This window comes from Echeneis naucrates, chromosome 2 (assembly GCF_900963305.1).
Source record: "Echeneis naucrates chromosome 2, fEcheNa1.1, whole genome shotgun sequence".
Lineage (NCBI taxonomy): Eukaryota > Metazoa > Chordata > Actinopteri > Carangiformes > Echeneidae > Echeneis > Echeneis naucrates.
The window spans coordinates 1,179,486-1,192,372 of NC_042512.1; the positions used below are offsets into that span (position 1 = coordinate 1,179,486).

Sequence of the window (12,887 nt, forward strand, 5' to 3'; positions counted from 1 at the left end):
GTTCAGATTCTGGTCCTCGTCCATCAGACTGTCAGATCTGAGCTGAGACTGTTTGTTCTCTGATCAGGTTCATCTGTCACAGCTCTGAGATCAGTCTGACTGAAAGCTGCACATCACTGATCTTCTTTCATCACACTGTCACCATGTGGTCTTTCTGCAGACCAGAATCCTGTCTGTCTGTCTGTCTGTCTGTCTGTCTGTCTGTCTGAGTCTCTCTGTTTAAATGGACCTTCAGTAAATCATCAGTAAAGTGATGAACCTTCATGACTCAGCTCTTTATCTCCACTGTGGATTCAGGGAGAGAGAGAGGATATTCAACAAAGGTGTAGGCAGGAACATATGATGCTGTATGAAGTTCATAGAAATATGGGAGCAGCAGGCGTTGCAGGAACGTGAGGTAGCGATGATTCACCACCTGCAGGATGAGGACAGGGTGAGAGAGGACAGGAACTGGGAGAGACAGAGATTTCGGGAAAGCATGGTTAGTAAATAGTTACACATGCTGGGAACTGGGAGAAACAGGGATTTCGGAGAGACATGGTTAATAGTATGTCGGCACATGCGAAGGGTATGGAGAGGGGGAAAGAGAGACAGAGAGAGAGAAAGTTGCTCAGTCCTTCCCCCAGTAGTCGAGGCCTATAGCAGCATAGCTAAACAGTAGATGGACTTTGTTTTTAACTATAAGCTCTGTCATACAGGAAAGTTTTAAGCCCGGTCTTGAAAATTGAAAAAGAGTCCATCCCCCGGACCACCATTCCACACTCCACATCTTGATGTCCGGGCTGGGGAATGAAACAAGCCCCAACACACTGAGCCACTGCTGCCAAACAAAGGTGTTCCTGCCCCATTTCGAACCAAGGAAGTTTAGTGTGTGAGGCAAGCATGATAACCCCGACACTACAGAACCTTTAAACCCAGCCTGCTGCAGAGCTGCTTTCCATGATGATTCCTGCTCAGCATTGATTGGTTCTCAAATATTGGTTCCCAGAATGTTAATAATAATTAGTAATATTAAAGTGAACCACAGGACACCTATCTATTTTAAGAAAAAAGACCTCCTAAGACAATAACTCTTGCATGGAACGCATTTTTAATTTCTCTTTCGGGTGTGTTGTTGGTCGTATGAATCTAACGTATTATGAAATGTATTATACTCTTCTGCCAGCACTAAGTGGAAGTATAATGGCCTCATATGTGGACACCAGGAGGTTAATAATATTCAGACTAATCAGATTAATTTATATAGGATTAGTTTATATTTATCTGCTGAGACTGATGTTGGATCATCACCGTGTGTTTTTAATAAACTAACTCTGACAGAACCTCAGTATGTTCCACTCACTGTCTCACTGTAGTGGTTGTTTTTGTCTCTGCAGGTTCAACGGAAGAGTGATTAAAGCTTCTACAGAGAAAACCTGTGAGTATAGAACCTCTGAGTCCTGTTCACCAAACTGACTGTGCTCTCTTCATCAAGATCTTTATTCATTACGTTTCAACAACAGACTTTTGGGGAACCTGGATCCTTAAAGTTTGAACATGTTTGGGCCACATGGCCACCTGGGCCTGATCACATGATCATATTTAAGTTAAATACTGTGAGCTTGTTTGTACTTCTTTCAATATTTTAATAATATTATACTACATGTTGCTTGATCATTTTATACATTAAAGTTTCAGGCTAATTTCAGGTAAAAGTTACAGAACCATATTATTTCAGATTTATTTTAATGTGTGGAGGTTTTTAATTTCATGTAATATATAACAGATGAACATGGTTCCTTTCAGTAAACATGGTGATTATTGTACGTAGGATATTTCTGGATCATTTAGTTCTATGGAGTTATCTTATCTGTTCATCCACACAGAGCTAATCCCAGATTGATTGTAATTTCACTTTCTACAGCACAGCAGCTGTTTATCAGTCAGTCCATAAATACAACAGGTGGCTGCAGCTGGTAACTTTTAACTGAATAAAGACAGCTACAGACTGAGCCCACTCAGCAGATTTTTGGACCCGCCCCCTCAGATTGGTACACAGCCAATAGAAAACCAGGATCATCTGAGAGAAAAGGGATGACAGGAGGTTTTGAGCTGCTGCTGCAGGACTCTACAGTTTCCTCCGTCATCAGATCTGAGTCTGAGGATGTGAGCAAAAACTGATTTCTGCCATCTGCTGTGTCTTCTCCTCCCATCAGGTGACTCTGATGTCAAACAGAGTCCAATAACAGCTGAGACAAAGATGGATATGTCAGAGGACACAAAGCTGGACAAGGTGAGAGGTCAAACATTTTTTCCTGATGCTTCAGACTGATTTGGAGCTTCGGCACACGGCAGGAAATGGAGAACAAATATTAAACCAATATTTCCTTCAACTTGCAATGATTTAATCTCTTTGGGCAGAGAAAGAGAAAAGGACAAAAACTGAAACTATTGTTTAAATTTTTCATTTTGAGTGGTAGATGAGGAGTTTCTGAGTTAGATCAAAATAAGACTGAAGATGGAGACACGTAAAGTTTCAGTCCAGTTTGTTCCCTTAATCCGTCATCTGGAGCTCTTTAAAATCTGGACAAACACCTTTTTTTACGTCACGATCAATCAGCTGATTGATCAGCAGTCTGGCTTTCAGATGAACAGTTAGATTTCTGTCTGATCAGTTCTACCGTCTGATTTCCAACATGGCTGCTGCTTCTGTGCTTCAGTTCAGATTGACCTGTGTGTTGGTTATTTCCAGTCAAACTGATGATGTTTCTTTCTGGACCACAGTCTCCACAGAGCTTCACACCTGAACTGAAAACTGAATCTACCAAAGTGTCATACAGGTAATTCAGCTGATGCCATCTCTGCAGTGTTGGTGGTCTCATGGATGGTTCCTCCTCTTCCCCTTCATGCTCAGTGTGCTCCTCTTAGACAGTTATATGGTGTTTGTGTGTCGGCTCATTCTACCTTCTGTGTCCTGCAGGTTCAGGTGTCCTGGTCCAGGTATGTTCCAGTGTTCTTTCACTGGACTGGTGTTTGTTGTTGATCAGGAGGCGGAGCTCCTCTACAGCACTGTCCAGTGGGATGAAAGCCTCCTCCAATCAGCTGGCAAGATGGCTGCTGGGCCGCTGTTCAATATCCACTGTCCTGAGGACGCTGTCTGTGAGCTCCACCTCCCACACTGTGAGGCAGAAGATGGTGAGATAGAGATTAGTGCTTTTTACAGTGATGTGTTATCTGCTTTAACATCCCTGCTGTGATGCCACAGTTCCCATTCAGACTTTGTCAGAGTTAGTTTTATTTTGAACTTCAATCTCAGCCTGACAATGTTACAGTCACAGTCCACTGACTCAACAAACCTCATTAAGGCACTCTGAAGAGTTTAATTATGAATAAAGCAATGAAAGTTTTACTTTGGTAAAATGCTGGAAAAGAAAGACTTTTCTAACATATAGATCAAAGGATGATGTTGTCTGATGTGTGATATCAATCAGATGGTTCTTCAAGAAGAATAGTTTGGATGTAGGGAAACTAACGAAGGCTTGAATATCACAAAGACACACAGCTCTTCCTGTCCTGGATATAGAATAAGACCATCCCTATCATTTTATAGAATGTGTCTCTGTTTTCCAGCTCTGCCCTCTGAAGGTCTGCTGTCTGTCGTCCACATCACTGATGATGGAATGAGCTTCCTCAAAACTCTGGAGATCACAGACACTCATGTGATTGTCAAAGTCTCTCATCTTTCTGCATTTGGCCTCGTCTGGTTGGGAGAGATGCTACAGAGGTTATTCAACAACAAGAAACCTATTTGTGCCCAAGTTCTCCTGTTCCTCCGACCTCCGGACAGAGGCATTCAAATACTGGATGTGTTTCTCCTGCCAAGCAACCTCCCTTTGTCTGAGGTGAAGTTTGTTTCAGTGACTTTAACTATCAAACTTCATCAAACATTCTCATACTGGGACTCTTGGAAACTTGACATCTGAACTGTTAACCTTTAAATCTCTTCTGTTGGTGTTAATTTCTGCCTGCCAGTTCAGCATGTGTCACAAACAGCAGCTTAATGAGTCCAAATAATCAAACAGTACAGAATGGAGCTTTAGATCAGGATCTTTATGTGTGTTTTTCAAAATGAGTCTACTCTTCCAGCGCTAACACTATGTCTTGCTGCTGAAGGTTTCTGAACAACAAAAGGCTGATCACATCACGCTCCCTTCTGCCTGCAAACTGATAGTTGACCAAAGATACAGTGTCCTCTCTGCTTCAGAGGAATTTGAAATACAGCCTGAGGTGAGTCAAACCTCCATACACTTCTAACAGATATCAAAACCATAAAACTGTCGTCCTATTCCTCTGAGAGCTGTGTCACTGTTTGAAATCATTTCATCTAGTCACTTTGCTGTAGAATCACTGTCGTAGAACGAGTAGTGGATTTAGTAGATAAACATTTTCTTCCTCTGTTTTGTCTCCTCTTTTGCAGTTTGCTGAGTTTTACTTAAATTATGGGCCAAATTTCCCTCCTACATTTATGGTTTTCCTGACTCCAAACACAGAGACACTGACTGTAATGGTCAAAGATGAAGACGGAACAGAAGTGTGGAAATGCAAAGTCCTTCTGCCAAGTAAAAATTTAATCTTCCTTTATTTAAAATATATGAAAAAGTGTCTCACACTAAATGAAGTTTGAGGCCAAAAAAATGTCATTTGACATGAAATAAAGGTACACAGTCATTGCTGTTGCACTGTCTGAATTGGACAAAGTTTCAACAAAGATCCCAACAATGTCTTAAAGTGCTGGTTGTTATTGGTGATTATTAAACAAGCCTTTCATCTGGTTTCATGTTAGGTCCAAAAAGGGGAACTGGTCAAAGCAGCCTCCCAGCTGACGACAGCCTTCAAGCAGAAGAGAGGCTGCTCCTCGCTCGGACAGAATTCATTCAGAGAGTGTCTGACACTGTTCTCAACCAGCTTCTGGATAAACTGCTTGAGCGTGGTGTTTTCAGTGATGAAGAAATGAAGTCGGCCAGAACAAAATCCACAGCAGATAAAGCCAGAGATGTGATTGACTCAGTGAGAAGAAAGGGAAGCGAAGCCAGCTCATTTCTGATTGCTGCTCTCTGTCAGCTGGATCCATGTGTTTCCAGAGAGCTCTCATTAAGATGAAGCCAAAGACACAAAGACTCTGAATATGGATGGAAATATTAACATGCAAAGTTTTGCTCTAAAGTCTCTTTTCTTAAGTATTTAAGAACAGAGGTCTCCGCCTGATCCCACAGTACTTCGGGCCCTGGGATTTATTTTCTAACATTTTTATATGTTAAAATGTGTCTGTGTCTACTGTTGGGAGCCGTTTTTAAAGGAAAAATAAAGGTCCAAAACAGGACCAGTTATTGTTCAGTCAGATCAACAGCTGGCTGCCATCGACAGCATACTGATATCAAAATGTTCAGCTAATTCAGGACATGATTGCTGAGACTTTTCAGCCTTTTCACTTTTAAATTTTTTTATTATTAACTTTTTGTAGGTTTATTTATTTTTTACATTTTTAATGAATGGGACAAATCTTCAAACGCTCTTCATGCTTTTTCATCTTTGATCTCCTTCTGCGTACTTTCAACTAGAGACTCCATTCAAACTTTAAAATGTTCACAAAACCTTCAACTATTAAACTTGTGTTCAACTTTTAAAAATCTTGTCCACTTTCTGAAATTTGACAGTTTAAACCTAGTGCTCATTTCTGCTGTTTCTGACTTTATGATGGATGTGTATTGGACTGAATGTTCACAGCTGGAGTGGAGAGGAGTCGAAAAATCCTCTTTAACTCGTTCCATCAGTTTTACATCAGAATGGTACGGTGGCCGATAAGTACAAAACAAAAATACAAAGTGCGAAAAGATTTTACAAAGCGTCAAACTAATTTACATGTTGGGAAATATTTTTACATTTTATTAAAACAAAATTACCATAAACACTTTTAACACGGACAAAACAAATGTACATTTTAGAAAACTAGTTTACAAGTGGCAGAACACTTTTACAAATCTCGAAACAATTTTCCAAACGACAGAATCTTCCGGAAGGGGAATGTACCAAATGCCGGAAGTGATCCAGAAGAAGATTGACTGTGAGCTCAAAAAGTTTGTATCGGTTTGTGTGGCGGGAAAACTTTGCGGAGTGAAAGTTTATGGCAGCATGGAGTAAATGATGTTTTGGCCGTTTTGTGGAAACAATTTGAGCCAATTTACGCGGTTGTGTTTTCCGTGCGGACGATCTGTAGAATGTTTAACGTTGATGAACGGACCAGACGGAAGGAGCACGCGCACAGGAGACATCTAATAAACAGCCGGAAAATGCTAAACAAGCTAAGTGTAGCATCGCGCTAACTAGCTGAAGCCGCTGTCAGACATGCAGTGAATTAAAGTGCACCGTTTCATTTAGCAGCCAATCGTTGTCTTCACGGAATAGCAACACGTTTAGTTAGTATGTGTTGTTGGTTTTTATATTTTCATTTTAGGCTTACAGTTATGCTAAATCCACAATTGTTGCTGATTGTTTTAGCTGCTGCTAACTTTCTGTTTTGAGACGGAACTCCGTTCATTCCAGCAGAACAACCATGAACATCATATAAACAATTCATGGAGGACAGAAAGTCAAAGTCAAAAGAACTGTGGGCCGAAAGGAAACAGGTCCAGGTACGTGTGTGGATATATCTGTAAAATATGGAAGTAAATATGTGTGTGTGTGTGTGAAATGAATGATATCTTTTTGTTATTTTAGCAGATAAACATGGATTGATGGCGCCACATGGAGCTGATTTAAAAGCTCAGAGAGGGAAAACACTCCCATTATATACAGATCCGGAGGTAGCAGCACCTGATCTACTGAAGCAAGCTGTCCAAGAAATGAGAACATTTAACAAGAAGATGGATGAAGGAGCAGACCTTCTTTTGTATCCAGACTGTTCAGAGGTGCTCCATGTGCCTGGGTCAGAAAGCCCATTCAAACTGGCAGAATATAAAAAGGAAATAGGAAAGGCACTTTTTTCATTTGCCTAGAAACACACTTTAGAGGAGGTTTGTGGATCTCTTCATTCAATATTTTTACATATTTATTCATTCTGATGTAGCATAATTAATAATGTGGTGTTTGTTTTTACTGTAGAGGTTGATACATCAGACTCTGATTCTGAAATTGTCATCACATCGAGGAGCACAGCTGAATTCAATGCAGCTGAAACTGTGGTACGTTCATTTTTACATTTTGTACTTTGATTCAGTTTTTTTTTTTTTTTTTTTTTTTTTTATGGACAGGATATGCATTTGGTTTAAAGTATTAAGTCTAAGAACCAAGTCTTGATTATTTGGCATTTACTATTCCAGTCAGACACCCTGATAACCTTTCACCATTGATATATACTGTATGTGGTGAGGGAACAATAATGGAAGCTGTTTAAAGTTGCTGACAATTGTGTGCTTTTCTTCTCAGGTTTTTGAACCAAAACACAGTTCTCCCAAACGGAAACCTGAAGATAAAGGGTAGGTATTAGTTTCTACAAAAGCAGTAATTTGTCTTTAAGTTGTTGATGTGATTGTGATGAACATGTGGGAGAAAATACCATACGTGTGATATAATTTATAACAAAATAATCTTATTTATAAATCTTATGGTTCCTCTCTACCTCTAAATGTTACTCAAAGCTCTGTTATACTCTGTATCATAAAGTTCATCAGTTTATCAATTTTATCATGTTTCAGAGATTCATCCACAGCTCAGCCTGGACAGGTATTAAGGCAGATTATGGCAGCCTGATGTTCTTTGCTTTCAGTGTGTTGTTTCAGACATTTTCATTTGTTTTTCAGACAGTAATATCTGACACTGAGGATCTGGATCCACCTGAAACAAATCCAGTCAGGAGTACTTGCTACGGGTAAGTAAAAAAACAACTGACTCACTTAATTTTAATTTTACTTTATTGATTACATGGGAAAGATATTTCGGTTTGTAAGATTTTTTTTAAATGATGAGACATCATCATGAGACTCGGCACAATGTTACAGACAGCAGGCTGTCTGAGACGTGTTGCTCCTGTTGAAGAAAAGAAAGAAATCGTGTCAGACTCCCTCTGATGGTACATTATTGACTGCAACCCATCTGTAATTGACAGGTAAGATCATATTTGTAATGATGTGATTTTTATTTTTTTGTATTTAAGATATTTTAGTTTGAAATGCCTCATCATCCCCCGCTGTGGTTTATTAAGAATGTATATTCTTTAGCTCTGAGTCAGTGTGTCAGAATGTGTGCCTTAGTTTAGTATAATTGCTGTGTGATGTCTGTCTCCCCTTCCTCTGTCTTATGCCAATCAAAAGGTGCTCATGTCATTCCAGTCTTGTGTTTGTGTGCGTAATTCTTGCAGTCTGTAGAGTAACAATTACCCTGCCAAGTGCAAAGCAAGACACAGAGTTCTTCTTTAAATCAGTAATGTTCAACACACAACCATTTTTACTCATTTCTATATGTTTGGGTGGATAGTCATTTTAGAAAACATTGAAGTTTCTTTAGGTCATTTAAATGTGAAACAATGTTTGTGGTCACTTTTTAGATTCAAAGATGGTCTTTCAGCTCTTCAGTTTCTGACTGCACTGCAGCAACAGCCTACTTTGCTGGCCCCTGTCCTGTGCCACTCTGAAAAGCCACTCACTGGTCTGGAACTTGAGACTCTTCAAACCTGACCTCAGTCCATCAGGAAGTAACAGGAGACTAAAGAAAGTCAAACTTTGGGCTACTGGGCGGACTGTGTCTTTGATTGTGAAGGTTTGTAAATCACTTTTTTTAATAATTTGTTGAGAAAATACATTGCCAAGATGTTTGTTTGAAGTTTTTTCTTTGCATAAGGTCAGGCTGCTGTGTCTCTGGAGGATGTTTTGATGTTTGCAGCTGGGCTGACTTCACCTCCCCCGTCCGGATTGGAACCATCGCCAAGAATAGAGTTCCTGGATGACTCTCCATTCCCAGTTCCCAATACATGTTCAAACACACTGAAATTAGCACTCCTAGATTCACACACTGTGTTTAAGTCACACATGGACTTGTAACTGTAACTTGTAATTGGTAACTAGATCACCCCTCGCACAGTTAAGATTTTCACTGTTAAGTTTTAGACAAAACAAATTTCAAGAGGTTTTGTATTCCATACTTACAAAAATATAGGACTCATTACTTTGCTATAATTTTTATCAATTGATTTCAAACTCAGCAAAAATGAAGCTGTGACACTTGGTGTTCAGACAGACTGCAGTGTTCCACCACTCCAAATCAGATTTCTTAGCTTGTCATTCACTTTTCCTTGTGATGTTTCCAAATGATTCTGGTACCTGTTCATCTGAAGAAATGAAACAATGGGAATGCAAATGTTATGTTGACAAACAATAAAAAAATTACAATTATTTCCTTCTGATTGCATCTGTGATAGATTGGTGATGAGTTTTTTCCAAACTATTTTAAAACAAAAAAATTGCATGTTTTTCAGTCATGGCAATATTTGATTCAATTCTGGGTTACTTGTCTAAAACCAAATCACAGCACAGTCATCTCATGGCTCTTGACATGTATATTAAAAAAATTAATTAATTTAAAAAATAAATAAATAGAAATAGGACAGAAACCCCAATGAGGAAACACTTGATAATGTGGAAGGGAAAATTCTCACTGACTCACAGCTGAGCAGTTTCTTACAGCTTCATGTACAGTTCTGTTGCAGACTCCCAGTTCTCTGGCTTCTGTAGTTGTTTGTGCTCCATAACAAAGTCAAAGTCCTCCTGTATGTTTGAGTCCCCACATGGAGCTATTGACAGGCTCGCCTCTGGAACAGCATCCAAATCAGCTGGTTCAATCTCAAATCCAGTCTGTGGAGCCAAATCTGTGTTAGATACAATAAATAGCATTTATATTATTTTATATTCAATCAATATAATAATAAAACAAACATGGAAATATCAATCATCACCAATATTACCTGTGTGGTCAGCAGTACAGTTCATTGGACATGACGCTGTTCTGGAAGTGTGAATCCTGTGACTGTTCCACAGTCTCACACACTCATCCAACATCACCATAGCAACATCTCAGAAGGCACTGATGCTCATGGCTCCCGTTGAAGTATCCAGCAAACAACTCCATCCAGAACTGAGACCTGTAGAAATGGATAGAATCGGAAGTAAATATATATTATTCGTAGAAGTGGGACTCCATTAAAAAATATCTAATTCATTAAAGGCTTTGTAATGAATGAATTGAAATGAACGCGTTAAAGTCCCAGCCTCAATTATTATATATGTTTAGAGGAGTTCATCTGCGATAGAACATGAAGATAAAAATCAAATGAAAGGTCAGTCATAATAAAATGACTTCATGAAGGCCACTTACCTTCCCCTTCTAAATATGGCCCACCAGGATTCAACACGCTGCTTATTCGTGGATGAGCCATACATGTGGCTGGACGGCCCAGAGCAGCAGTCATCATGATGGAGGCGTAGGGGAGACTGAATGGCAGCCATAATGCCATTCTCCGTGCCACAATCAGTCCTCAGTCTCATGAGAGGAGATTCTCAGCGATCACTGTTGGCTTCTTGTTATTTGTCGGTCCACATTGGAGCCACAGCACTTTAGGTGAAAAAATCCATCCATGCGTCCTGAGAGAGCCAGTTTATCAGAACCATCTGCATGCCACATACAGTTCGCTCCCATTGAGTAGCAGCTTCTTCTTAGAAACCTTCTGCGTGCTCTCTCATTCATCACATCATCTCTCTTCACTCGAAGATTGGACTTTTGTCTGAGTACCTGCCACATCGTCCGACAGCCAAACAGTTGTCCAGGTCCACGAAGTTCCAACCTGATGGCGTTTGGAGAGGAATCATCCTTTTAAGAGTCCGCAGGCTGATGTTTGCACCGTGTAAACTTCACATCATGCTTCAGTAGATCAGGTGCTGCTACCTCCGGATCTGTATATAATGGGAGTGTTTTCCCTCTCTGAGCTTTTAAATCAGCTCCATGTGGCGCCATCAATCCATGTTTATCTGCTAAAATAACAAAAAGATATCATTCATTTCACACACACACATATTTACTTCCATATTTTACAGATATATCCACACACGTACCTGGACCTGTTTCCTTTCGGCCCACAGTTCTTTTGACTTTGACTTTCTGTCCTCCATGAATTGTTTATATGATGTTCATGGTTGTTCTGCTGGAATGAACGGAGTTCCGTATCAAAACAGAAAGTTAGCAGCAGCTAAAACAATCAGCAACAATTGTGCATTTAGCATAAATATACGCTTAAAATAAAATAAATAAAAACTAGCAACGCATACTAACTAAACGCGTCGCTATTCCGTGAAGACAACGATTGGCTGCTAAATGAAACGGTGCACTTTAATTCACTGCATGTCTGACAACGGCTTCAGCTAGTTAGCGCGATGCTACACTTAGCTTGTTTAGCATTTTCCGGCTGTTTATTAGATGTCTCCTGTGCGCGTGCTCCTTCCGTCTGGTCCGTTCATCAACGTTAAACATTCTACAGATCGTCCGCACGGAAAACACAACCGCGTAAATTGGCTCAAGTTGTTTCCACAAAACGGCCAAAACATCATTTACTCCATGCTGCCACAAACTTTCACTCTGCAAAGTTTTCCCGCCACACAAACCGATACAAACTTTTTGAGCTCACAGTCAATCTTCTTCTGGATCACTTCCGGCATTTGGTACATTCCCCTTCCGGAAGATTCTGGCACTTTGTAATTTAGTTTTGCACTTACCGGCCACCGTATCAAACAGAGCAGGAACACTAAAGTAAGGGGCGGGGGGTGAAAACGACAGGAGGGTTAAAGAGCAGATTCTCTCTGAGGGGACGGATGTTGCCACAATACACAGTGTGTGTGCCATCACATGTGGAAGATGTGTGCAGACTGAAGCCTTGGTCTGCCACCAGCTCAGAGGGGCTGCACTTCTACTGACCACCAGGGGGCTCCACTGGTTGTTTCACAAAGTCACAGTGTGTTGGAGTCTATCAGGGTATTTTCCAAGCAGCACTGTGTTTCTAACATCTGGATGTTGGTAAAAAGTTACTCTGCATTGGCCGGGAATCGAACCCGGGCCTCCCGCGTGGCAGGCGAGAATTCTACCACTGAACCACCAATGCTTGTTTAACGATTGAATGGTTACATGGTTATGGTTACCACGTCACGGATCTCCAGGCTTCAGCAGCCTTCAATACTTGCTGGCATGTTCAGAAGTACTTCCTGCATTTTATAACACTTTCATATCAGTAAATCCACCGTGTTTTAAAGAAGTTCAGTGTTTCAGAGTTTCTGACATGATACAGACAGACAGATCCAACAAAGTATTTAAATGAACATTAAACAAAGTATTTTAATAAGTAGAAGGCAGAACAGACATCTCAGTATGTGGGAGGAACAAACTGTGAAATTGACAGTTTTGATTTTTATTTCAATTTAATGCCACTTATTATTCTAATAACAGTTGATGTTTCACTTCATTCGTTCACGAGATGAATCGTATGCTTCTTTGTGCGCATGCGCCTTTCCGTGTGAATCAATCCTTTCAAAAGATAAACTGCTGCAGTGTCCTCTGAGTTCAACCCTTTCAGCATCCTGTTATTTATTTCAATAAGAATTTTTTTGCAACATGTTAAAAATAAGAATTATTTGAGAAAATAAAAAACAAAAAACAAACAAACAAAAAAAGACCATTCACATTTTATGAAGGGAAGAAAGGGCCAATTAAAAGCTTAATCTGTGACAACTGACAGTCACATGTTTCACAACAAAATGACATCTTTTATAGAGCAATGCTTGTATAAATGTCCCCAAAGCAGCCCAAAGGGTCCAGAA

The 12,887-nt window shown here is 40.0% G+C and overlaps 2 protein-coding genes and 1 non-coding gene across 4 annotated transcripts in view; 1 reads left to right on the plus strand and 2 right to left on the minus strand.

The window, feature by feature from the left end:
- The window catches only part of LOC115057299 (NACHT, LRR and PYD domains-containing protein 12-like), an 88,682-nt gene that overhangs the window by 60,723 nt on the left and 15,072 nt on the right, over positions 1-12,887 (minus strand). The window lies entirely within an intron of this gene.
- On the plus strand, positions 2,523-5,677 carry LOC115053823 (NACHT, LRR and PYD domains-containing protein 1b allele 5-like). 2 transcript variants are annotated; one of them, XM_029518652.1, is made up of 6 exons: positions 2,523-2,819; positions 2,960-3,174; positions 3,610-3,881; positions 4,153-4,266; positions 4,457-4,598; positions 4,823-5,677. In XM_029518652.1, exons 1-6 carry the CDS (start codon positions 2,740-2,742, stop codon positions 5,137-5,139), a joined length of 1,140 nt encoding a protein of 379 aa, XP_029374512.1. In that variant the 5' UTR covers positions 2,523-2,739; the 3' UTR covers positions 5,140-5,677. The 2 variants fall into 2 exon arrangements, with proteins under 2 accessions (XP_029374512.1, XP_029374503.1); XM_029518643.1 differs by lacking the exon at positions 2,523-2,819 and having other exon boundaries at positions 2,827-3,174.
- trnag-gcc (transfer RNA glycine (anticodon GCC)) lies at positions 12,105-12,175 on the minus strand. The gene has a single exon. It is a non-coding gene; the product is annotated as a tRNA-Gly (tRNA).

What these genes read in the sequence shown, in the direction of transcription:
- LOC115053823 (XM_029518643.1), top strand. Translation starts at nt 2,832, where the DNA reads ATGCCATCTCTGCAGTGTTGGTGGTCTCATGGATGGTTCCTCCTCTTC. An exon ending in GCAACCTCCCTTTGTCTGAG is followed by an intron (nt 3,882 to 4,152) that starts GTGAAGTTTGTT and finishes TTGCTGCTGAAG; the next exon opens with GTTTCTGAACAACAAAAGGC. An exon ending in ATGCAAAGTCCTTCTGCCAA is followed by an intron (nt 4,599 to 4,822) that starts GTAAAAATTTAA and finishes GTTTCATGTTAG; the next exon opens with GTCCAAAAAGGGGAACTGGT.